Genomic DNA, 24,408 nt, shown 5'->3' on the forward strand with positions numbered 1-24,408 from the left:
AAACAATTTTTTTCTTTTTTTAAATCAGCAGTGGGGACAAGTGAGGGAATGACATATTGGTATATTTTAATTACCTAAAATAAATAAAAAATAAAAATTGATAATTTTATTTTTATTCTTTTGTTAGCTTGCATTCTGAAGGACACTTTCCCTGAAAATTTTTTTTCGTAAGTTGTAAAACAAACATAAAATATACTGGGGACATGAAAATGACTGTTTTTGTGAGAATGACCCATATATAAACCAAAAGTCTTCCTCAGGACACATCTTTCGGTATAATTTTAGGCGATATTTCTGAATAAAGAACAATTATTCTATGATGAAAATTATTCTTTATAATGTGCCGATATCGTTAAAAAATTTAGTTGAAGAAAAATATGAAGTAAAAAAAAGCAGAAACCAAACTTCCCTGCATGTCTCAAATTAAAATGTGGTTTAGGTTTAAAAGTAAAATGCTAATTTAACAGTTAACAAATTTCGCTAAGAAGAAAAATCTTTAAAGTTGTGCTTATAGCTTGAATCGTATAAAATAAAATCATAATATAAATTTGGTCGTAAAAATTGAAGCAAGTAACATATCAGTGCTGCCATCTATGAGAAGAACTAGCAAAAAGATTTTTATTCAGAAAAAAATTTATTTAACAAAACCCATGATAAGATGTAAAAATGTTATTTATTTAATTACAATAATATAAATTTAATTATAAAAAAACATTCAAAGTAGGTCATCGTTGTAATTTAAATAACAGACTTAAATAAGGAATAATTCATTCATTGACATCACATCTTTCATAGGGTGACTTATTTGAAAGTCAGAGCCTGCACATATGGATAGAAAGCCGTTTATAGACTTAATCCTTCAGTCATACATCCTTACATAATTTTAAAGTCTATACGTATTATCTGCATTCATCGGGGTGGCTGTTCATAAACCAGATTCCATTCCATTCTTACAGGTGAAATATATATATATANAATATGTCTATAATTTTTCTTTGTTTTATTCTTCATTTTGAATATATATATAACCTAATAATTGCCACCTTACAGTAGTTAACCTAAACGCAGGTTAACATTTTTTCTCAAACAATTTTAATGCAAAATATACTTCTATTAGAAGTTCTTAGTTTAAAATATGATTGCAAAAATTTGACTTAAATAATTTTCTCCTTTATTTTGATTTTCACCTCTTCCATTAATCAAACATTTCATAAACCTTCCGGATATTTGATTCGAATAAAACAAACTTTTAAATGTCACAACTTCTTCCTTTTCATCTTAAACTTTCTCCATTTTTAAACAAATTTCAAAAATACGCTTCACACAATCTTTTCCTGTTTTAAAAGGTGAAATATGCTCTCGAGCATTTTCCAGGAGAGAAATCGTTCTAATCTGCTAAAAGTGAATCCAGTTTTCCTCTCCCCCATTTTTGAAGGACTCTTTTGAAAGCAGGCGGGGGAAAGTGCTGTCATGGAATGTTTTCAGGTTGTTCTCGAAAAGTTCCATTCATGTTCAAACGTGAAGAGTCATTTCATAGAAGAATTACTCGAGAAGGAAAGAATTTTCAATTTAAAGCATTGCTGAAAGCGTTACAGAAACGCTTCTTCAATTGAATTTCGAAGAGGAAACATTTTATGAATGACTTCGCTCCTGAAAATCCTGTGATGTGAACGCTTTGCATAGTTTTAATTTTCCTAATTATGAATTTTTTCTTGTCTCAAACTGACAGAAATTATTCTCAATTTCAAGATTAAAGAATTCGTTAAAAACATAAGAAAATTCTATAATTTTTCATTTATTTATTTTTAAATAATATATCGATAGATTTATGTGCATTGCATTCATCCTGTTATTTTATACTGCTCTTTTCAATATTAAAAAAAATATTTTTAAAAAAATGCAAATTGTTGATTATCTAGACCTAGAGGATGAAGTATAGCTGTCAAATATTGGTTTTTCCGGTAATGATTTTCGCGAGTTGTAATGTGCCGACAATCGATTTAAAATTTGATTTCCAAAATATTTTTTCATTATGCCAGAGCCTATTAACAGCATTTCATGACTTTCATGCATTTATATATAATGTATAAATAAAAACAAAAACAAATTTATGTGTATTGCTTGTAAAAACCACGTTAAATTTAATTTATGAAATCAAAATATGAAAAGAAAAAGCATACATTTCACTAAAATTTCAATTATTGAAAAAAATATATATCTTACGAAAAATTGGTAAAATCTGACAGCTGTGGGTTAAAGAAGAAAAAAAATTTTAATTTTATTTTATAATCGATATTGAACATATGAGTTTATTACTATCAACGTTCAACTCCATAGCCTTGTAATTGTGAACCCAACCCAGAAGACAAGGATACTCCTGAATCAAGCATTGGTACAAACTTGCCTTAGTGGAGGACATTTTAATAAAAACTAACCTGCTTTTGTATTACACGGAGAAAAAAAAACACGAAATCCTCCCACGGTAATACGGAAACCTATTATGAATATTGAAAACTTTATTTGAAGAATACGTTTGTATATTTTAGTAGGTACTAGATATTCACTAAATATTCTTTTTGAGGTAAATCTCGCTGAACACTCGGTTAGGACGAATAATTTCGTTATTTATTTTCATATTAAAAAAGTGTTTGAAGAAAGAAGTTCGGGAAGGGGGAAATGGAAAATCTTATTAGAAGAATACATTTTTATATTTTAGTGCTAGATTTGCACCAAATATTCTTCTTTAGGCCAATCTTGCTGAACACTCGGTTAAGACGAATAATTTCGTTATTTTTTTAGCATTAAAAAGAAATTTGAAGAAAGAAGTTTGGGGGAAAATATTGAAAGCTTTATTAGAAGAATACGTTTTTATATTTTAGTGCTAGATTTGCACCGAATATTCTTTTTTAGGACAATCTTGCTGAACACTCGGTTAAGACGAATAATTTCGTTATATTTTAATATTAAAAAGGAATTTGAGGAAGGAAGTTTGGGGGAAATATTGGAAGCTTTATTAGAAGAATATGTTTTTATATTTTAGTGCTAGATTTGCACCGAATATTCTTCTTTAGGCCAATCTTGCTGAATGATACTCGGTTAAGACGAATAATTTCGTTATTTTTTTAATACTAAAAAGAAATTTGAAGTGGGGGGAAATATTGAGAGCTTTATTAGAAGAATACGTTTTTATATTTTAATGCTAGATTTGCACCGAATATTTTTTTAGGGCAATCTTGCTGAATGATACTCGGTTTAGACAAATAATTTCGTTATTTTTTTAATACTAAAAAGAAATTTGAAGAAAGAAGTTTGGGGGGAAATATTGAAAGCTTTATTAGAAGAATACGTTTTTATATTTTAGTGCTAGACTTGCACCAAATATTCTTTTTTAGGCCAATCTTGCTGAGCACTCGGTTAAGACGAATAATTTCGTTATTTTATTAATATTAAAAAGAAATTTGAAGAAAGAAGTTTGGGGGGAAATATTGAAAGCTTTATTAGAAGAATGCGTTTTTATATTTTAGTGCTAGATTTGCACCATATATTCTGTTTTGGGCCATCTTGCTGAACAAGGACAATAATTTCGTTGTTCGATTAATAAAATGTTTCATTTATTAGGATATTTAAATTATTAATGCTAAAAAATTGAACTTGAATTTTGTATAAGATTCTGCTTAACTATGTGATGTTAAATAAAGTCTTATCCAGGTAAACAAAATGCTGAACTCGTTAACTTAGTTTAATACTGTTTAAATCCGATGCAATGAATATTTTTGTTTTGATTTTTATAGTTTGGAAAATACAATTGGGCTTAAAAAAAAACTTACTATCAGAGGGTGATTTTTTGGAAAAATAAAAAGGAGCTTTATAATGTATTTTATTATTTTTGAAATAAATGCCGAGCAGAGGTTGATTTTAATTGCGGCTCTAGTGTAGAATCGGGTTCTTCTTGGTTTGGCGATAAAATTTCATTCAGTTTTGCTTAAATCCCATTTCTGGTTAACATGATTTGCTTTCAATGACGTCACCTTCGGGTTACCGCAACTTTTGTTTATACTTTTATGTGATTGGTTTTTGGTTTATTTACTTATATATTCGTTTATTTGCAAATCGCCGAAAATGAGAGGACCCTCCGTTTGTATATTACCATAACTGCTTATACCACAAATCAAAATATACACTAAAATTAGGCCACTTTTCGAACTCAAAATCAACAAATAAACGAATTTCCAATAAATATCATGGCGAGAATTCTTATTGATTGATTCATATATTAAAACATCCAATTAAATAAGTGGGCAAATATAGAAAAAAATAATTGAATAGGTAGCGTTGGATAAACACTGAAATTTCTTCGACTTACAATCTATATTCTTTGGGTCTATATTCTTTGGGTTTGTGCATTTCGGCACGGATTTTTTTCTTCTTGTATACGCATTGTAACTAAGTTTTATTAATATCGTATAGAATTCTGGGTAAATACTTTTACTTAAAACTATAATTGTTAATTTCCTTTTTAGCTTAACTTTATAGAATAATATAACGCTGTAAAACACGTCTTAAACTTAAACAAAGTCATTATTTTTACTCATAAATAGAAACTTTCAATTCTAACCATTACTATAATGTTTTATCGCTATGCCAAAGGAAAATGTTATTCCATTAATTCTACTTCGTAATAGAAGTAATGAACAGTTTTTTTAATACTTATTGAAACGCCTCTTTCCACAATTCTAAGTAAACCCCTCTGGAAAACTATTGTAGCGTAATTGGAAAATAAAGCCCAGATGAATTTATGACTATCTTCCGCTCCACTGTGACCTTCGTTATAGAGAATGACGATTAACGGCGCTCCAATCCACTCTGCTTAAGACGAAATATTTCTCGTCCAAGAAGTTCCATTATTATGTACTTCTTTCATTCCGACGGTATTGAAAGAACTGAAGTGAAGAAGGGAAATACGAGGAACAGGTTGTCATGACAACCACCGGGAGGGAAATAATCGCTACTGCCAGTCTTTGGCGAAGAAATTCTTGCAGCTTAGGATGACAAATCGTAGCGAAGTCTTCAGGGCATGTAATTGACTCTACCATTAACGAAAATAGCCATTTTCTTTTTATATGTCTTTAGTTCCAAAGAGAATATTTTTCGGGCATTTATTTTCATTTTTTTTTTCCTTCGTCTGATATCTCATGCGAGTGAATTCTGATGGGAGAAGATGGAGGTTTGACCACTTCTTCTATTTTGGTTCTTTTCTCTTCCGGTAGAGACTGTGACAGGGGGGTTGATTATTATGATGGATGGCAGACTAGAAAGAGGAATTGCGTGCAAATGTTATGACCGTTATGAAATCATTATGAGTTTTTTAGGTAATTGAATAAATCCCTCCTCAAAAAGATATCCCATAAATCATTGCTCAGCTCATATCACTGAGAGATGTTATTAAATTGAAATAGATATCCTCGTGATAACATTGATTAAATCATTTGGAGTATCGTTTTATGGTTTTGTTTAAAAAAATGATTTTGTCGTTAATAAATTGGTAACTTTAGTGATACTACTATTACAAACACACATTTGCAGAGATATAAAGAATTTCCTAATTCTGGAGCATTTAAAAAGACAAACGAAAAGCTTTTTCAAAGCGTGACAAAGGGGCATCTTTTCCCGACTAAATGTGTACAGCGCCTCACTGCGGTAATAGGCCTAACTAGTTTTGTTCATGTCATAGAATAATAAATGTCATAGAATGTCGCAGAGTAATAAATGGTTTTACAAAACAAATATTAACCTAAGGTTAACTTGATTCAATAACTTTTACTGAAATAAAACAACAAAAGACTATTAAATTTAAAGATATAAATATAATTGGAACATCGATAGAAAATAAACAGAGGTAAACGAAGGTATGACAGCGACAATAATTTATAAATTGTTGAGTGCTACTCTTTTAATCCACAGCGTGAACTAGTCGCTAATATTGCTAAAGGGGTGAATGGGATGAAAAGAAACTTATAATAAGGCTTTGTGATGACGTCACATATGGATCGTCATCAAGTAGCAACTTTGATTAGTCAACCAATAAGTGTTAAGTTTGACTTCAGAATAGCTATTTGCATGTTTTCCACCTAACCATCTTGTCTTTGTCAATAAATAGATGACAGCAATTTTTCTTTAACAGTAAAAGGTATGATGTATGCGACTCACACAAAGTGGTAAATTTATAAAAGCGACTTAATTGTCATACTTAAGATACGACCACTGAATCATTAAGATTTCATCTCAGTACACACATCGCCCACAATGGCCAAGAACTTAGCCGTGTGTTACAGAGCTCTTGCTTTCAGGGGCCATTGTAATCTATAAAAACAGGAAAACGGTATCTTTAATTTGAAAATTGTTTTGGGCGATATTTTTTGAGGTTCACTTTTTGCAGCTATAAATGTATTTACAGTTTATTGCCTTTCTGGAAATCTTTTTTGTACGACAATTAAATATTAGTTTCTGTCTTCAGGTGGTGGTTGGATGAAGGAAATCTCAGCATCGCCATCTTCAATCCCAGAGAGCCCAGATTACGAGGATTACGACGATGAGGATGATGACGACGTCGTGCAACCAGACAAAGACGAGAATAACAACAATCGTGACTCTGAATTCCTTTTTATGCAACCCACCGACACCAGGCTGATGCTGGAAGACGATGACGATAACCAATCAGGAATCATAAAAGTAATTTTCTGAACTATTCTGCATTTCACTGAAAAAGTCTTGGCCAGTGTTTCATATTCCTTATTGTTTGATTTTTCGATATCCATTGCAAGTTTTGGTCAATGTTCCAGTTCCTTGGTTGTTTTACTTTTCTTAATGTTTTAAATATTTTTGTCCCTGATCTCCAATTCAGAATCCTAAGGGCATTAAAAAGCCTATCCAGAGAATCATATGCAAAGCCTTTATTACCTTATGGTATTTTTGTAAGGAAAAAAGTGTGGCTTGAGTGGGTCAATTAGTTCGAGGTCATTAGTGCAAAATCTTGCGTCAAAAGCTGTTCATTTAACTTTTATTAGTAAATGTTTTTTTTTCATGCGGCACTATTGGAAGATGTTTTAACTCGCTTACCATGACATTCTCAATGTTAAAAAAAATCTTATATCTAAATTGAGGAAGAGAAAATATGTAATGCATTCGGAACTACTACGATATATATTACATTTTTAAGCATGTATTTACATTTTTAAGCATAATTTCTCAGTAGTTATTGTGTGTGTGTATATATATATACAATAACTACCGAGAAATTATGATTAAAATTGTTGTTTAAAAAAAAGTATTGCAAAAATAAATTCAAGTGCTGAAAAATACTTTGTTACTTATTTTTCAGCGACTCTATGAAAAAATGCTTCAAAATCTGAAAAAAATTCAAGATTTGAATTTGCCTATGAATATTTCGATATATGTGCCATCGAATAAAACAACTGCCGACCGGCCTGTGTAGGGGGGAGGGAATTGTCCTTGCATAAGAAAGGTTCTGGGTTCGAATCCCGGGCAGGACATGGATGTTTCTTTCTCTCTGTGTGTTCTATGTCTTTTCTCCTTTGTGTGTGTGAATGGGACCCGTCCTATAAACGAGTTTGTGGTTGTGTGGATGGTGCGGCAGAAGTCGAATTCTTGGCCATAGATGACGCCACTGAAAAACAAGAACAATCGCACCCCCTCTGCCTAAACAGGCATACGACAAAAAAAAAAGCAAAAATAAATATTTATTAAAAGTAGTTTTATTTTTTATCAAAATATCCTCCGTAATAACCGTGTTCTGTCATCAATAAACAGTTAGTTTTAATAATTGTTTTAAATCGTCTGCCGATATAATAACTGCAACTCCAGCTGGTTGCTAGGCAACCAAACGACTTTTTCTTATTATTAATGTTTTGTTTATCGTTCGTCTCTGTATGTCTGTGGAAATAAAAGAATGTAAAAGCTAACAAACCGATACCCTCTTTCATACGTTTGAACCAACATATCAATGAACACTTGAGTTAATTATATAATTTTTTCCGTATGGCGTATGCATAATTAGTATGCGTACTAATGGTATTCCATATGCGTAGCTCGAAAACATGCGCTTAGTACATAGTAACATTTTCTGTCTTCAAAAGTCAGGCACCCAAACAAAACATATTCATTGGGTGCTAAATCAGTCCTTTACAGTAGATAATCATGAATTTATGTTTTAATGGGCCAAATATTGTGTAGGAGCAAAATCATATTGAAGCATGATCCTACTACCCTACAATATATTTTGTTTCATATTGTTATACTGTTGCCCAAGGAATTCCAAAATTTACAATACGTATATGCGACGCCATTTTGTTTTCGATGCGCTAGTTCGATATCTTTCAACATCGGTATTTTTTTGCTCAACTGATACTGGTTAGCTTGTGAGGAAACTACCACCACGTTGCTTTTAAAGAGTGCTGTCGAATTTTTATTTTCCTTTGTCAAGGAAAATAAAAATTCGACAGTTTTAAAGTGCCTTACATTCGAGGCAAGGCTATGATTTTAAACTAAATCTACTGTCTTTCTATAACTAATTATTTGGGCATTAAAATGGGCAAATAGCTTAAATATTTTTTTTTAAATATTTTACAAATCTCGGCGAGATTTTCCCTTCTAGATTAAAGTTATTAAACTCAATCAATAATTATCAACTTTTGTACATTTTTATGATACCCAGATAATGAAGCGTTGGAGATTATTTTTAAATATTGAAGAATTAGATCACAAACACTTCTAATTTTCATACATGTATTATTTTTCTTCATAATGGCATTTTGCGCTATTTTCATAATAGAGATGTCTTAGATCATTTCACTTCACTTANGTTACACCATTTTTCACCACAGGAATAGATTTTGCTGGCCCCGTACATGTTCGCACTTTGAATCCTTCAGACACAGCTTACATTGTACTGTTTACCTGTGCAACGACCAGAGCCATACATCTCGAACTTGTGTCAGATCTTTCGACAGACAAGTTTCTGTTAGCATTGCAGCGATTTGTGGGTCGTAGAGGACTACCACATACCATCTATAGTGATAATGCTGCTACGTTCCACGCTGCAAATAAGGAGCTAATACTTCTATGGAACACTCTTACATCTACTAAAGTGCAACAGTTTTACGCTCATAATAGCATAATTTGTAAGTTCATCGTACCCAGAGCGGCTTGGTGGGGAGGTTGGTGGGAGCGTCTAATCGGATTAGTCAAAAATTGTCTTCGTAAATCTCTTGGTCGGGCACTATTGGATAAAGAAAATTTATCAACTGTACTAGTAGGGATAGAAGCCGCCCTTAACAGCAGACCCATTGTATATGAAGAGGGAGATGAAGACGATACGGAAGCCTTGACACCGGCACATTTCCTAACGGGTAGAAAATTAACATCCATACCCACAAATCCGAATAACAATCCAAGACTTACGAAACTCTTCAAACAACAACAAGACGTGTTGGATATATTTTGGAAAAGATGGTCCAAAGAATATCTGCTGCAATTTCGCTCTTATCACCAAGTTCGCAATATTCATAAATCCTTCAACATCCATGCAGGAGATCTTGTGCTACTACAAGAAGACATCAGACCCAGACACATGTGGAAGAAAGCCCGAATTACCAATCTAATTAAGGGACGTGATGGGGAAATCCGAACATGTGTGTTAAGAGTGAATAGAAATACTATAACTCGACCCATACAGCTGGTCATCCCTCTTGAGGTTGACCAGGGTGGGGAGGATGTTCCGTCATCAATAAACAGTTAGTTTTAATAATTGTTTTAAATCGTCTGCCGATATAATAACTGCAACTCCAGCTGGTTGCTAGGCAACCAAACGACTTTTTCTTATTATTAATGTTTTGTTTATCGTTCGTCTCTGTATGTCTGTGGAAATAAAAGAATGTAAAAGCTAACAAACCGATACCCTCTTTCATACGTTTGAACCAACATATCAATGAACACTTGAGTTAATTATATAATTTTTTCCGTATGGCGTATGCATAATTAGTATGCGTACTAATGGTATTCCATATGCGTAGCTCGAAAACATGCGCTTAGTACATAGTAACATTTTCTGTCTTCAAAAGTCAGGCACCCAAACAAAACATATTCATTGGGTGCTAAATCAGTCCTTTACAGTAGATAATCATGAATTTATGTTTTAATGGGCCAAATATTGTGTAGGAGCAAAATCATATTGAAGCATGATCCTACTACCCTACAATATATTTTGTTTCATATTGTTATACTGTTGCCCAAGGAATTCCAAAATTTACAATACGTATATGCGACGCCATTTTGTTTTCGATGCGCTAGTTCGATATCTTTCAACATCGGTATTTTTTTGCTCAACTGATACTGGTTAGCTTGTGAGGAAACTACCACCACGTTGCTTTTAAAGAGTGCTGTCGAATTTTTATTTTCCTTTGTCAAGGAAAATAAAAATTCGACAGTTTTAAAGTGCCTTACATTCGAGGCAAGGCTATGATTTTAAACTAAATCTACTGTCTTTCTATAACTAATTATTTGGGCATTAAAATGGGCAAATAGCTTAAATATTTTTTTTTAAATATTTTACAAATCTCGGCGAGATTTTCCCTTCTAGATTAAAGTTATTAAACTCAATCAATAATTATCAACTTTTGTACATTTTTATGATACCCAGATAATGAAGCGTTGGAGATTATTTTTAAATATTGAAGAATTAGATCACAAACACTTCTAATTTTCATACATGTATTATTTTTCTTCATAATGGCATTTTGCGCTATTTTCATAATAGAGATGTCTTAGATCATTTCACTTCACTTACTTACCTACTGAATATTCATCAGTGATCAATCACGTACTTGTAGCAACCAATAGGAATTCGTTTCTTTTGGAATAGGAATAAGATTCATATAACAAGAATTGTGTGAACAATTGGTTGCCATTCAAAACCTCAAAATTACGACTGTTGCAACTCGAGAAGAAGGAGACCACTCTCGATTAACAGGTACCCAAAGGATGACGTAGTAGTGCAGGAAATGTTAACGTTGCAGCTATTAGGCTTAGTTTATTTTTGCACTGAATCAATGTTCGGAATAGATTTAATTATATGCCTGCAATCAACATCACGCATGGACATCGAATCTTTTATTTTAACGGCAGACGCTGAACTTATCGTTCTTCACTAGGGAAGGTGCCGGAAGTGTTACTCATTTTGCGTTGTCTGCTGATCACCTTCTGACCATAGTCAGGAGGCGAGCAACATTACTCACGCCACACTGCCACAGATACCTGTTCATAGGGTGGGTCACATTCACACATCCCACACAACAGATGGACAACACATAGAGATAAACGTCCATGCCCTGAACGGGATTCGAAAAAGCAGCTATTGACTTCGTAGTCAGACACGCTAAACGCTCTGCCAACTGGCCGGCTGAGGGTGTCGAATCTGATTAGCTACTGAATTGTGGCATAAACAAATGCAACGATACCATATACTCAAACGTCGCTTGCGGGTATACAATTAATTGAATTTTACTATTCAGATTACATAATTCTGCCTCTAGCTGGAACATCTCTATTATCATAAGCGCGTTGGCTAATGCAACAAAAAAAACTTATAATCTTATCATATATAAATAATAATTAGAAACGCACAACAGTTGTAGAATTGAAATATATTATTTGTTGAGAAAAAAATGTGTTATTTCATATCATGCCAGAGCCTAAAAAAAAAAACTTTCATTGTTGTTGAGATTATTCACGTCGAAAGTTTTCACGAGCTAGTCTCATAAACGTTTTCAGGATAGAGATATGGTTGAATACTTAAACTTTACGTGGGATATGCCAGATTGAACCTTGTACAGAAGTTGGCAGTTTCGGAAATGCGTGAAACAAGACTTTTTTTTTTAACTTCTCCTTTTGTATTTACTCAGTGTTTTTGTTTGCAAGCTGCGTCGAATCGAATCTGTTTTTACTCTAGAACTATTTGTGTTAGAGTTCTGAGATTTGGACATCGACTTTAAGGAGTAACTTTGACTCCCGATCCTAAAAATCGTTCAAAATTTTCAATTTGCGTTTTTGAAACATAAGATTGAAAAATTATTTTTTATTATTGGTTTAGCATAAGCCATTGTTATAAATAAAACTATAGATCATTCTGTTCAGGGAGTTTGTTGAGCGTTCTTTAATGTTTTAATTATTTTTTACAAGCTGTGTTAACTAAGCGATTAGTATTTACAGGCTGCGTCCCTAATAAAGTATTCCTAACGTTATATAAAACCGCATCTTTTACTTTGTTTATAGTTGTGCTTTTAAAACGTGTTTCTATGAAACTAAATAATTATAAATCAATGGTAAAAGAAAAATAAGCTATATTCTATAAAGCAAAGTTAATAAAGAAAAGTAACTGATTCGTTTAGGAAAAGTGTAACAAATCTCTGTACTATTACTGATGCCATGAAGTTTAATAAATTTTGGTTATAGTTCTACCGGTATTATAATAATTGGTGCTGTTTTTAATATGTGCCAAACATGCAAATATAGGTACTGTGGTGACTGGTTTTTATGGTCTTTTTTTTACTTTTTTCGTGCAGAACCACTGAAAAGTTTTTTTTTTAATTATTTTATTATGTATTCTTGTTCGAATAACTCATTTTTAATTTTGTTATTTGTTAAATAGGTGAGACATACCAGCAAAAACACCTATTCAGAACCTCAAGATGGCAATGCTCTGGACACGATAGACAAATCCAAATCAGATGACCAATTTGTCTTCACGATAGACGGCGATGATGACAACGACGACGATTTCGATGGCGGCAACAATAAACTAGATGCCAGCAAAGAAGACGACTTCGTGCTCGAAGACGCAGAACCAAAGAAGGCGAGCAAAAAGCAAGACACCTCATCGCGGAGGGAAAACAGGGAAGATGACGACGACGACGGGGACGATGAAGACTTAGCTGACAATGAAGATGATACTGTCTTTGATAGCCCCGAGGAAGATGCCCAGGTCATCTATGGAGATCACGTGTTTTTGTATTAAAAGGATGCATTTCTGTAATAATTCAGTTTGTTTTGAGAGATTCCATTCAATCTTTCAGACGATTAAGATTTATTTATCGTTCTTGAATGGAATAATTATTCTGTTGAGAAACATAGCTTTCGAATGCCGTTGTAAAATAAATTGGTTCAATTGTAAAAATGAAGCTGACAGCAGAGAACTACTAATCAGGGCTGATTTTTTCCCCCACAATTTGTGCAATGATTCTTATTATTCTACAGAATAGTTCTAAGTACTTAACGTTTACGTTTAATATAAAACATCATTTTGAAATATTACGTAGTTCGCATTCAGCACGAAGTACCATGATGACATCTCGCAATTTAAACGAAAGTATACTATTTAGCAGTAGAAAAAAAATGGCAAAATCTTATTTATATGTTAAGCCTATTTCCTCGAATGTTGAAGTATGGACTATGTTCCAAGCTATTACATATTATGGATTTTATTTCACCATGGCAGCACCTATTAATGCTAGGGCAGGATTTATTAGTACTCTAATTTATTTGATCAATAAAGATCTATTATTTTACTTAAATACTCAACGTAATTAAATAACTGCAGTTTTTTAATGAAATTTCATCATAAATTTTTTAGAGTATTAAAATCCAACATATTTAAATTTTTCAGAATTATTTACTGCAGTTCTTTTAACGGAATTTTATCATAAATTAGTTATTGGAATATTGAAGTTTTACACGCATTCTCGTGAGATAATGAAAAGGATGCATAGTTATACTTTAAACTGCATCGTAAATATAGTTATTTGACAAAATGTCCAATTACGTCTGTAATGACGCTTAAGATCTATAGTCCACAGAACTATCTTTACAGTCAAACTTCTTGTAAAAAAAGATTTGAATTATCAAAATTTACCTCAAGTTATATGCTAGTACTGAAAGTAGAAAAAGTAGAACACTTGAAAAAAGTTTTATTTAAATCACGTTTTTTCCTAAAAAATAAAGTTTAAAATTGATAAAATTGTTTCTTAAAATCCTAGTTCTGTGTCGTTTATCATATGCATTGTTTCTAAAAACTAAAAGCCTTATTATATTCAATTTTTTCACTCCAATGAAGAATAAATCATTGTAAGGCAGTTTTATGGAATTAAAAATATTTTGCATCTGCTGTTTGTAGGTTATATAGAATTCTGAATAGTAATTTAAGTTATTTTTCAGAAAATATTACCTTCTTTAACTTTAAGAGAAGATAGTTTCCAAGATTTCGATGCATTCATTACTTGAAACATACTAAGGAATTTCCGTCGAATCAAAAATTATTTTTTCCTAGTGGTAGCAAAGGTCATAAATGAATATTTGAATAAATTAGAATTAAAAACATTTTGTCCACCACTTCATATGAAGGATTCAAACAGATATATTAAAGGCATATGTTTGAACAGAATTGTTTTGCAGTTTTAATAAGAGCTACATCAAATTCAATTTAATTTAAAATTTCACTTAAATTTGCTACCACTGGAAAAAAAATCAAAAACCAAACCTCAAATATTGGAGGTAAGAATTTGTTTTTGGATTAATTTTCAAATAGTACTTAAATCGGGTTGTCCTCTTATAACTTAAAGCTAATTCATTCTAATAAATATAATTTTCTTTAATTTTATATTTCGTTTTTTTACTAATATTGTTCAAGAAATAAATGAAGAAAAAATAGTTCAATTCTAGGTATTGGGGTCCATAAAAGAAATTTTCATTGTTTGCTTATCTGTGATATAGATTAACTCTAAATTTTAATTTTAAGGAAACACAAGTATAGTTTTAAAATAAATTATATTTACTATTATTAGATTCACATTTTGTGTGTTGGAGTACATAAAAATTAGTTGCTTGCATTCCTCATATATTAGAATACTTAATCCAAATACAAAGGAAACAACAACAAAAAAATTTTAAATTTGTAATCTGTGTTTCTCTTTCTACTTATTTCAATTTTGTGCCATAAACGATACTTCTACACCAAAAAATTTTTGTTAATAAAGCTATGGCTTTCAGACAATAACGAATGATAATTGCCTAGTGCAGTAATAACAGTTTTGCTTGAATGCATTTACAGGGTTTGTACAGTACTGGAGAAAGTTTTTAAAAAGTGCTTTAAATGTAAGATTGTGGATAATTATTTTAAGTAACAATTTACATCTATCAAATTATATCTCTTTTAATTATTAATATATTTAAGTTTCTGCAGGTGTCATTCATTTATTAAAAATTGGCTAAATATAAAATAATATTTTTATCTCTATTTTTAATGTTATCAAGAACTGTACAACCCCTGATTTCATTTTTAAAAAAACGCACATTTTTTTATGTTATTATTTTTTGTTGATTTATTTCAATTTCTAAATTAATATTTACGTTAGTATGCCATTAGCATTATAATGATATGCGTGTTTCTTATTTTAAAACAAATACATTAAAATCGGTAAAATCTTATAAGATCCGTACGTAAAATAAAATTCACTGAAATTCACAGGGTGTTCAGAAAATATCTGCAACGTTATAGAAAGGCAAAATAAGCACTTATTGCATTAGATTGTGCAACCGAAAGTGACAGTCGGGAGTTTGTCAGCCGGCGTTATATGGAAGTAGATACGTGTTAAGCGAAGGAAAAAAATCACATTTATGGAGTTTGTTTTCATATTTCTTTCATATATTCTAAGTCACATATTTCGAAGTTAAATAATTCTAAGCAAAAATCACATTTTCTGTCATTATGTAACGATTGAGTCTCTGAGAGTTGTAGAAGACGATTTACAAATGGGCAATAACAGAACCGAAAAATCCTAGATCACGGTTCTGTTGTCTGTACCAACAGCTGAATTTGGTGTACAAACCCATGGTAGAGAATCGGGCACCCTTTCTTTATACTCGAAACAGACCTGCCTCTGTAAATCTATGGGTGATACTCTTAATTTTAGCGAACAAATAATAACTTTACTTCCAGGTGACATCGACTGCCATGACAACCATGTGATGCTTTTAACATAATTTCAGGACAGAAACGCTTAATTTTTTTCGAACCCCTTCGCGATTTAGCTGCATGTTTTCTGAGCTCCCTGCAAGGGAAAAGTCGGATGTAACCAAAAAATTGCTTTTTTGGCTATATTAGAGCTGTTGTATTTTGAAAAACATTTGACGCTTATTGCAGCAGCCACAGTGTTGTTTTAAATTAATTGAAAAACACTGCTTCTTTGAGAAATTGAAAAAAAAAATTTTTCAATTCCAATTTTTTTTCAACCACTTTATTTCGTCCTTTGCTCTCTTCCTAAATATATTTTAATTTTTAGGCAATGTATGTAATTATTTATTTTTTCTATATTTATATAGTTCAGTGAGATACATCATTATTGTTACTAAAAAGAAAATGAGTCTTATTAGATACTATACTTAATATAATAAATTTAAAAATTTTTTTAATAATTTCTGATTTTTTTTTCTTTCTTTTTTATTAAAAATGTAATTATTGAAGCTTGATTAATCTATAATCATTAATATGTTTTACTAAGAAATTAATGTATATATTTATTCTATCCATTTTACCATGCATCATAATTGTTTATTGTTTAATAAAAATATATTTTAAATGAGTTAAAGCGAAAGTGTGCTTAAAAACTGAATAATCAAAAATGAACAATTTTACACTTATATATTTGAATGGATTTTCTGAACTTTAACCAACTAATTTTATGAATCTCAATGTCTTAAAAATAATTCCTGTATATTTTTTATTTTGTACTGTTTAGGACGAATGGTTTCTATTTCACACTTTACTTTGTGAGCAATATGCTTCCTCAGCAAATTATGCAATTAAATGTTGCGGAAAACATGTTAATATTTAGATTCTATATTAGGGAACATGTCAGTTAAAAATAATACAAATTAATACTAAAGTATGTTAGTGTTAAGAGAAATTAAATTGCTTGAAAATTATGATATTTTCAAATGAAAGTATTTTTTAGTCTGATTTACTGAAATAGAACATAACTAGAATGTAAAGTGTTAATTATTGAATATGTGTTCTGATTGCACATTGTCATATCTGATGTTAAAATCAAATTGTACATATCTGTGTTAATAAATGTACATTTTATAGAGTTATCAACCTTGTTTTGTCACAATTGCTTTCTTATTTCAAACTCTTTTATAAATTTAACATTTTGCATACATAACATAAATTAACATAAACATAACTTCAATTTAACATAAATTTAACTTTACAGTTTACATATGCAAGAAATACTAAATATGAAATTAAAAGGCATTATTTGGAATGAACTTCTCTGGCTTTTAACTAGTTATCATAGTAATTAGAAATTAAATAGAAATTCTATACATTGCATGTTGCTTACTTTTTCAATAGTTTTCTTTTAATGAAATATAATTTAGGTGTCATCGATTAAAATTTAAAGTGGACGGGATTTTTTTAAAGCTGGCGTAAATTTATTGCTATATTTACAACTTCAGTTTAAAATATTATTTCGCCAATCTAGATTGGGCACTTGGCACTTTTATTGGGGCACTTGGGGCTGTTTGTGGTCCTATTTTTCTTTATCTTTGAGTTTTAACACTGTAGTGAGAGACATTGTGAAAGATGGACTGCAACTGGATTAGAAACAGAGTATTTTTCCCATGTAATAGTAGATAGTTGAAATTAGTATTTATTAGTAATTAAATTAAATATTAATGTTAAAAAAAATACTATATGCTAGTGCCTTATAGCTGCCTAAAATAATAAACCAGTTCAAAGATCTAATAGAAAGCCATCTAAACAGGCAAATACATGATGTAATAAAATGATTACACTCGTAATGCTAATTTTTATGATTTTTGCTAAAGTAGCAAAATTTATGATTTCACTTTTAAGTTTAATAAAATGTAATTAACGAACCGACGAGCAAGAAATTAAAATATTTTGTATGAGTTTTGATAATAACACAATATTATATTAAATACTAGTACCTACTCACAACGCCCTCGCTATGCTGCATTTTTAAATTTAAAATTTGACGATGGTGGGAAGTATATTCCCCACGATCTTACAATGGATAAAACATAAGAATATTTATTAGCTACCACTATATATTGATAATTTAAACAATAAATATTGGGATACAAAAGCCATGGTTTAATATTTGAACTTTTCGTTTTAAGTTTCATAGTTTAAAATACCTTACGATTCAAAAAACTTTCAAACATTATCAAATTCCATGTTATTGAATATTTCACATTGAATTATTTTTTAAAAATTGTGCATATTTTTTTATTCTTTAAAATGTGTCTGAGATAGGGCAAAATACGCAAAATATTAAGTAGTCGAAATTCGCCTCAAACATTCGACTTCTTTACTGATGCTATTATTAAGGCCCATTTTTTAAACTGAGCTATATTCCTCACTTCATATTTTAAGGGTCAAAAATAAGGAAAAAGGTAAGTTTATTTGACGAAGTTATATTTTTGTGTCTTTAATTCACAGCTTTAGACAAAGTCTACACTAATTAATTAGCTTATTTAAGGTCTACCATTATAACTATTAAGATTACATACTAGTACCTAAAAATCCGATCATTAAATTAAAAACCAGTCTGATCTCTCTCTTTCTTGTACACTTTATTAAAAATTTTAAGTATTTTTCTTTTTCGAGTCTCAAGAATTAAACAGATAAATATATACAATTATGACCAAACACAAAATTCAGTCAATGATGCATACATTTTGTATGCAAGAAACAGGAAAAAAGAATAAGTTTGGAACGAAACAAATAATACGGAACAATAGTTTTATTTGCAATGACATTTATAAGGATAATCCGAAATTTTGTTTGACAGAGAAGCATTTTTCTCATCTGGCGCATATTCTGAGATGTCTTGGCTCATTATTTGGCGCTCTGGAGGACATTCCAACATGGTACAAAGATCTTTATGAGGAGTTGAACTGCAGTCGATGACAGCATTCTGTAAATGATAAGGTATGTCATAGGGGCACTCACAGTGACTGCTTCTAACATAATCTTGGAATATTTCATTTGGAGATGGTCTGTAATCCATTAACTTTTTCTCGGTTTTTGCCCTCTGAAAACAGATGTAGTTCTCACCCGTTTCTGTGCTGAAATCTCTTTTAGGTTCCTCGTCAATATACACGAGTTTGGGTTCAACAGATTTACACTCGATTTCCTTGATGTGAGGATTTTTCGCTCGACGACTCTTAGACGAATAGGATTCTCTTTGAATAGGTTGTTGAAGACACGGATTCTTGTCTTTAGCTGTCATGGGATACGGTGGACAAAAATCAGTTTGGGTGATGCTTTTATCGTATTTCATTCCGGGTTCTTCGTAGTGGCGTACAAATGTGTGATACTTCCTGGGTTCGATTCCACCCCTGTTCACAAACTCTTCGTGTGTTTCGCTGACACCTTTAAAAAACGGGCCACGGCTGTACAGATTGTCGGGAGGTCCGGAAGAAGGGATTTTCTGGCGATGAGCCTCATCTAAGTAAGATGGCAAATAGGGGACATCTCCCCATTCTTTTTCGCCAACAGCTGGAGTTCTGTCACCGGGTGGATTGAACTCTTTGTAAGGTCCTGAAAAATCTTCTGGAAGACGTTGTTCAAGATCTGTACTGGGCACATCTCCCAAATTGAAATTTACTCGACGCGGAGTTGCGTAATCACAGTGGCAAAATGGTTCGTAATGACCGGCATGTCCAGATGGTTTAGTGACATCAGTACAGCCATGATTAGTGAATTCCATGTCACTGAGAATCACAACTAACTGCTCAGCTAAAATTATAATATATATATATATATATATATAGTTTTGCAATATATTTCCTATAATAAATAGTTAGGGGCTTCACTTATTAACTTTCATGATTGCTACCTAAACTTTTTATTATTATTATTACTATTGCTACTACTAGCTGGATACCCGTACTTCTGAAGAGGTGTCAAAATAAGCATCATGAAATCAGTACTGAACAATGTTAGGAAATCGTGCACAAAACGGTAAGACAAATCAAATACCAACACAAATAATGAAAATAAACCCAAGTGCGATTCCAAGAAATTATAATTTTACACCGATTGTTTATGAATGTAAATAAAATTATCTTTATGTATTCACACTTGGTATTAAGATACTTTAGGCATAGATACACATTTACAAAATATTTTTTTTATAAAAATATTAATATATATATTTCTCTTTTGTGGTACTATAATTCGAGCTCCATATCACCATTATTTTCCTACCAGATATACTTAGCTCTAAAATAGGCTGTATTTGTGGTTTAATATCAGAGCTGCCAGCTGCTATTAACTCGACAAAATATTTTTGAGAATTACAAGCTAAAATTTACAAATTTTCGGTTAATTTTGAAAACTTTTTAAAAGACTACACGGATTAATTGTCTTGGTTTACTGGTACAACGTACATTTGCAAATTTGTGTACTCAATTAAGACTTATAAATTTTTTTCAAGTAGAAGGACAGCACAAAAATAGATCTACGGTAACAGCGGGATTCGTATCAGCTTCCACCACGCTTCGCACAGCGTATGGCGGGTAATGCTGCTCAGTCAGGGATGCCCCGGCTTAACTGTAACAAATAGCGGTATCGAGTAAACCTTTGAATTATTTACAAGTAGTGATGAGTGAAAATTCTATAAATTGGTAGATCGAATTTACTAAACCAAGAATAACGCAGAAACTATTCTGTTTCCTGAAATTAGGATATCATTTCCTCATAAAGTGTTCGTCAAAGTATATATCTATCGGACGGAATCATAAACTTACATTCGTTTTCGTACTTTAAAAAGTAACTGTAACTCTTTAAAGAATCTATTATATACAAAATAATATTAAATTAATATGTGAAATATTATCATTCAAAAATTATGATCGCCATTACTTGGCGTTACTTATTCCTTTCTCCTTCACAGGCGATAAAGTCGCCTATAAAAAAATAACAAATTTAACTGCTTTTTCTAAATTTTTTATTTGAATCAATAAATAAATAAAATAGCTGAATTTTCTTGCTCTGGTGAAATGGCTAAGTACCTGCTTACCACTTTCATTATATCATTTACTCATTATTATATGCCAAGTAAATAAGTAATTTTTTTTCTTCTTACAAAACATTAGTTTTCTTGCAAAGAAGTTATTTCTGTTGTTGTTGCTAATTCCCATCTGGTCTGACAGGGTCAGACCAGATCAATAAATCCGTTGACATTAAGAAAATCCGAAACCAGAATGGGAGAGGAATGAATGTCGTTCCAGTCCAGAGCCCTAAACAGTTCAAGATGTGCTCAGGTGATGCCTGTTTTTGTTGGCATTTAGGGCAAAGAGGAAAAATCTTTTGATTAGCAGAAAATGTGAGACTTTTCAGGTGTCCACTGGCCAGTCGGGATAAGCAAGTGTTGGTTTGCCTGTCACCAGGAAGAGATAGGGAGAGTCCTAGTCTTTTTGCTTTATACCAGTAGTGAGTAGGTGGAAGCAGCCACTTTTGTTTGTTCTGGGCCTTTTGCCTTGCGAAAGAAGTTATTTCTTGTAAAAATAACAAGAGAATTTATGTTAAAAAGAGCTGAATCAGATCAACAATTTTGATGACTTTTTCATATGTAGGAGTGTTCCTTGGCTTTAAAAAAAAAGTAGCATCGATTTGGTTAGCAAAGATTTGAAATAAAGATTTGAAGTCAAAAATTTAGCAAAAGATTGAAAATAGTCTTCCATATTTTCCTATTTCGAATAATTTTGAAGCTAATTCTTTAACTACATTAGAAACAGAGTCTCCAAAACACAATGTAACACAAAGATAAATTTTAATTAGAAAAATTAAACTGAATTAATCAACAAGTTTGTCTTCAATTTAAAGAACAGCGCACAAAATGAAAAATGCAGCAATTACTCTTATAGTTACAAGTTAAATGAATACACAAAGTTACTTACATATTTCGTGATTTCACTTTGGACGTGATAAAAGACTAATTACCCATCAAGCACAAGGGAAACATATTTTAAAAAAACTCATAAAATATAATTGCCCTCATTAACTATTTAGATTCTGAAGTGTTGTTGATTGAATACTTATTAAATTCGAAGATGGAAGAAAAATAATTTATGCAAAGCAAGGTTCGTGTAAGGCAAAACGCAATTTCGATCAAGATGATGGATGATAATAATTTCACAAGCTTTTCAGATATTAATTAAAAGTTCATTTTCTGCACGAAGATCACTTTTATCAAACGAGCTTAAATGCACGGAATCTACTTTAATGAAAATGGGGTAAAGGAGTGGAAATTTCAATAAATTAATTTTTAAAATTTCAATAAACTAATGAAGCATAATATTTTTTAATATTGCATGAATTATAGTTGATATCGAGTATAAATGAAATTTCGAAGAAGGTTAATCTTTGAAAATCGATAGATTTCAGGAATTGCAGAAAACTCAATTTCTGTTATCAAAGCACTCGACTAATAATTAACAAGGACAGTTTTTTTCTTTCTCCAGTTTATGTGTACCATAAAAAAAAAATTATCAACATTTTTTCGTTTGCCACGCGAAAATTTCAAAATATTTATAAAAGAAAAATATGTAACTCAAGTATATTCTTTTGAAAAAATTTTATAAAATGAAATTTTGTTGAAACGAGAAACTGTTCTTCACTTATTTACGAATTTCGTTATTAGCTTTCGTCGCCTATCATTTTCATATCTTCAAGTAGGTTGATCTTGTTCTTTATAGTATTTTCTGTTTTGTTACCAATAAGATACCTGATAGTGAAGTCGTCGTTGGTAAATCGGGGTATTTGTTGATTCAAAAGCCAATCAGGTTAAACACACATGCGTGAACTCACTTACAGACATCCAATTAGATCTGATTTAAATCACATGGTTAACATAATCGCTTTACTTTTTCTGGAGTTGCAAGTACCCAATTCCAAGAAAAAAATATCTTTATTTCTTCATCTTAGTTGTCATTAATTGGAAACTTACAACTTAAGAAGAAGTGAAATGAATTTACCTAACCATGTGATTTAAAATAGATTTAATTGAATGCTTTATAAGCAACGTCAGGCATGCGCGTAGAAGCTGCGTGACTTTTGAATCGACAAAGCTACGATTAACCAACGATGACGTCACTTGCAGGTATCCAATGGGACCTGCAAGTGACGTAGTGTGGGTATCTCGATTCTGATTGGTTGTTGAAACGTGGCATTTGTTTACGTTAGTAACTGTTTTTTCCATTCTATTTCGAGTAAGCCAAGCCTTTCAAGAATCAATTCTCTTAAATGATACATTCTATATTCTTACTCAAAGATTTCAATTCTTTCACTATATATTTCTTACTTAACACAAGGGCAGGCATGAAGCCACGTATAACATAAGTAAACTAATTATGCATCGAAGTTGCCAGGTACACAAAACAAAAATATATAGCGGTTACAATAAATACATAAACAAACAGTAAATCAAAGTTAAGTAAAAGGAGTAGAAGAGAAAGATTTATATTAAACTCAAGCAGCATTAGCTTATAAAACTAACCTAACTGTATTTACCTATTCACATTTTGAATTTTTCATTTTAATAAAAGAAGGAAAAGCAGGTTTTTGAAAACAAGTTTATTGGTTCTATATCTCAATTTCTTATGAAACCAGCTCATTTGCATTGGAAAATAGGAGATTCATGCGAGTAATTCACTAATGGGTTTTTCAATGGCGCGGACATTATTAGATTTGTTAAAGAAGGTATAAGAATTGAGAAACGAATAAATTAAAACAATATTTATGCATTCTTTTTTTCAGCAAAATATCAGGTGTAATACTTAATAAATTCATTTGCTTTTTCAAAATAAAATGAGAGAAAAGGAATTTTGGTAAATATGCCGAATGCCAAGCAAATTTTGCTGAACTGTGAAAATCTTAGGGAGATCACAGCGACCTCCTATTCCTACGCCCCTGCTTGATACGAAAACATAAATCTAGGATTCTCGTTTAAGCAATAGGGCGTACAGTACAAAACTGCCTGGCATTTTGACAACACTTGCATTTCAAACTTATTATAGAAAGAAGTAATACACACAGTAAATATCCATATAGTAGACATATCCATTTAGTAGAAATCAAATATCCATATTATTATTTTTATGTGAAAATATACACAACTTAAAAAGCAAAAAGAACAAAATCCCTCTGTACTTTCATTTTAGTTTTGGGAAACTTATCTCATTTACAAATAATACTCTGATGATTTTTACTTTCAACTAATATAGACTAGGGACAAAAATGTGAAATTT

At 31.3% G+C, this 24,408-nt stretch overlaps 2 protein-coding genes across 2 annotated transcripts in view; one reads left to right on the forward strand and one right to left on the reverse strand.

Moving 5' to 3' along the window:
• LOC110282127 (transcription initiation factor TFIID subunit 11) overlaps window positions 1–17,217 on the forward strand; it is a 45,869-nt gene extending 28,652 nt beyond the window's left edge. Inside the window, exons 2-3 of the mRNA XM_021144884.3 lie at window positions 6,515–6,729; window positions 12,722–17,217. Of these exons, the coding sequence (XP_021000543.2) occupies window positions 6,515–6,729; window positions 12,722–13,087 (581 nt within the window). The 3' untranslated portion in view covers window positions 13,088–17,217. The remainder of the gene's footprint in view (window positions 1–6,514; window positions 6,730–12,721) is intronic.
• A 1,643-nt stretch (window positions 17,218–18,860) lies between these two features.
• On the reverse strand, window positions 18,861–22,564 carry LOC107449229 (uncharacterized). The gene is made up of 2 exons (XM_016064701.3): window positions 22,060–22,564; window positions 18,861–19,894 (listed from the first exon to the last, which is right to left on the reverse strand). The coding sequence occupies exon 2, from the start codon at window positions 19,863–19,865 to the stop codon at window positions 18,897–18,899; it is 969 nt and encodes a 322-aa protein (XP_015920187.2). The 5' UTR covers window positions 19,866–19,894; window positions 22,060–22,564; the 3' UTR covers window positions 18,861–18,896.
• Between the last annotated feature and the right edge of the window lie 1,844 nt (window positions 22,565–24,408).

This window comes from Parasteatoda tepidariorum, chromosome 2 (genome assembly GCF_043381705.1).
Source record: "Parasteatoda tepidariorum isolate YZ-2023 chromosome 2, CAS_Ptep_4.0, whole genome shotgun sequence".
Lineage (NCBI taxonomy): Eukaryota > Metazoa > Arthropoda > Arachnida > Araneae > Theridiidae > Parasteatoda > Parasteatoda tepidariorum.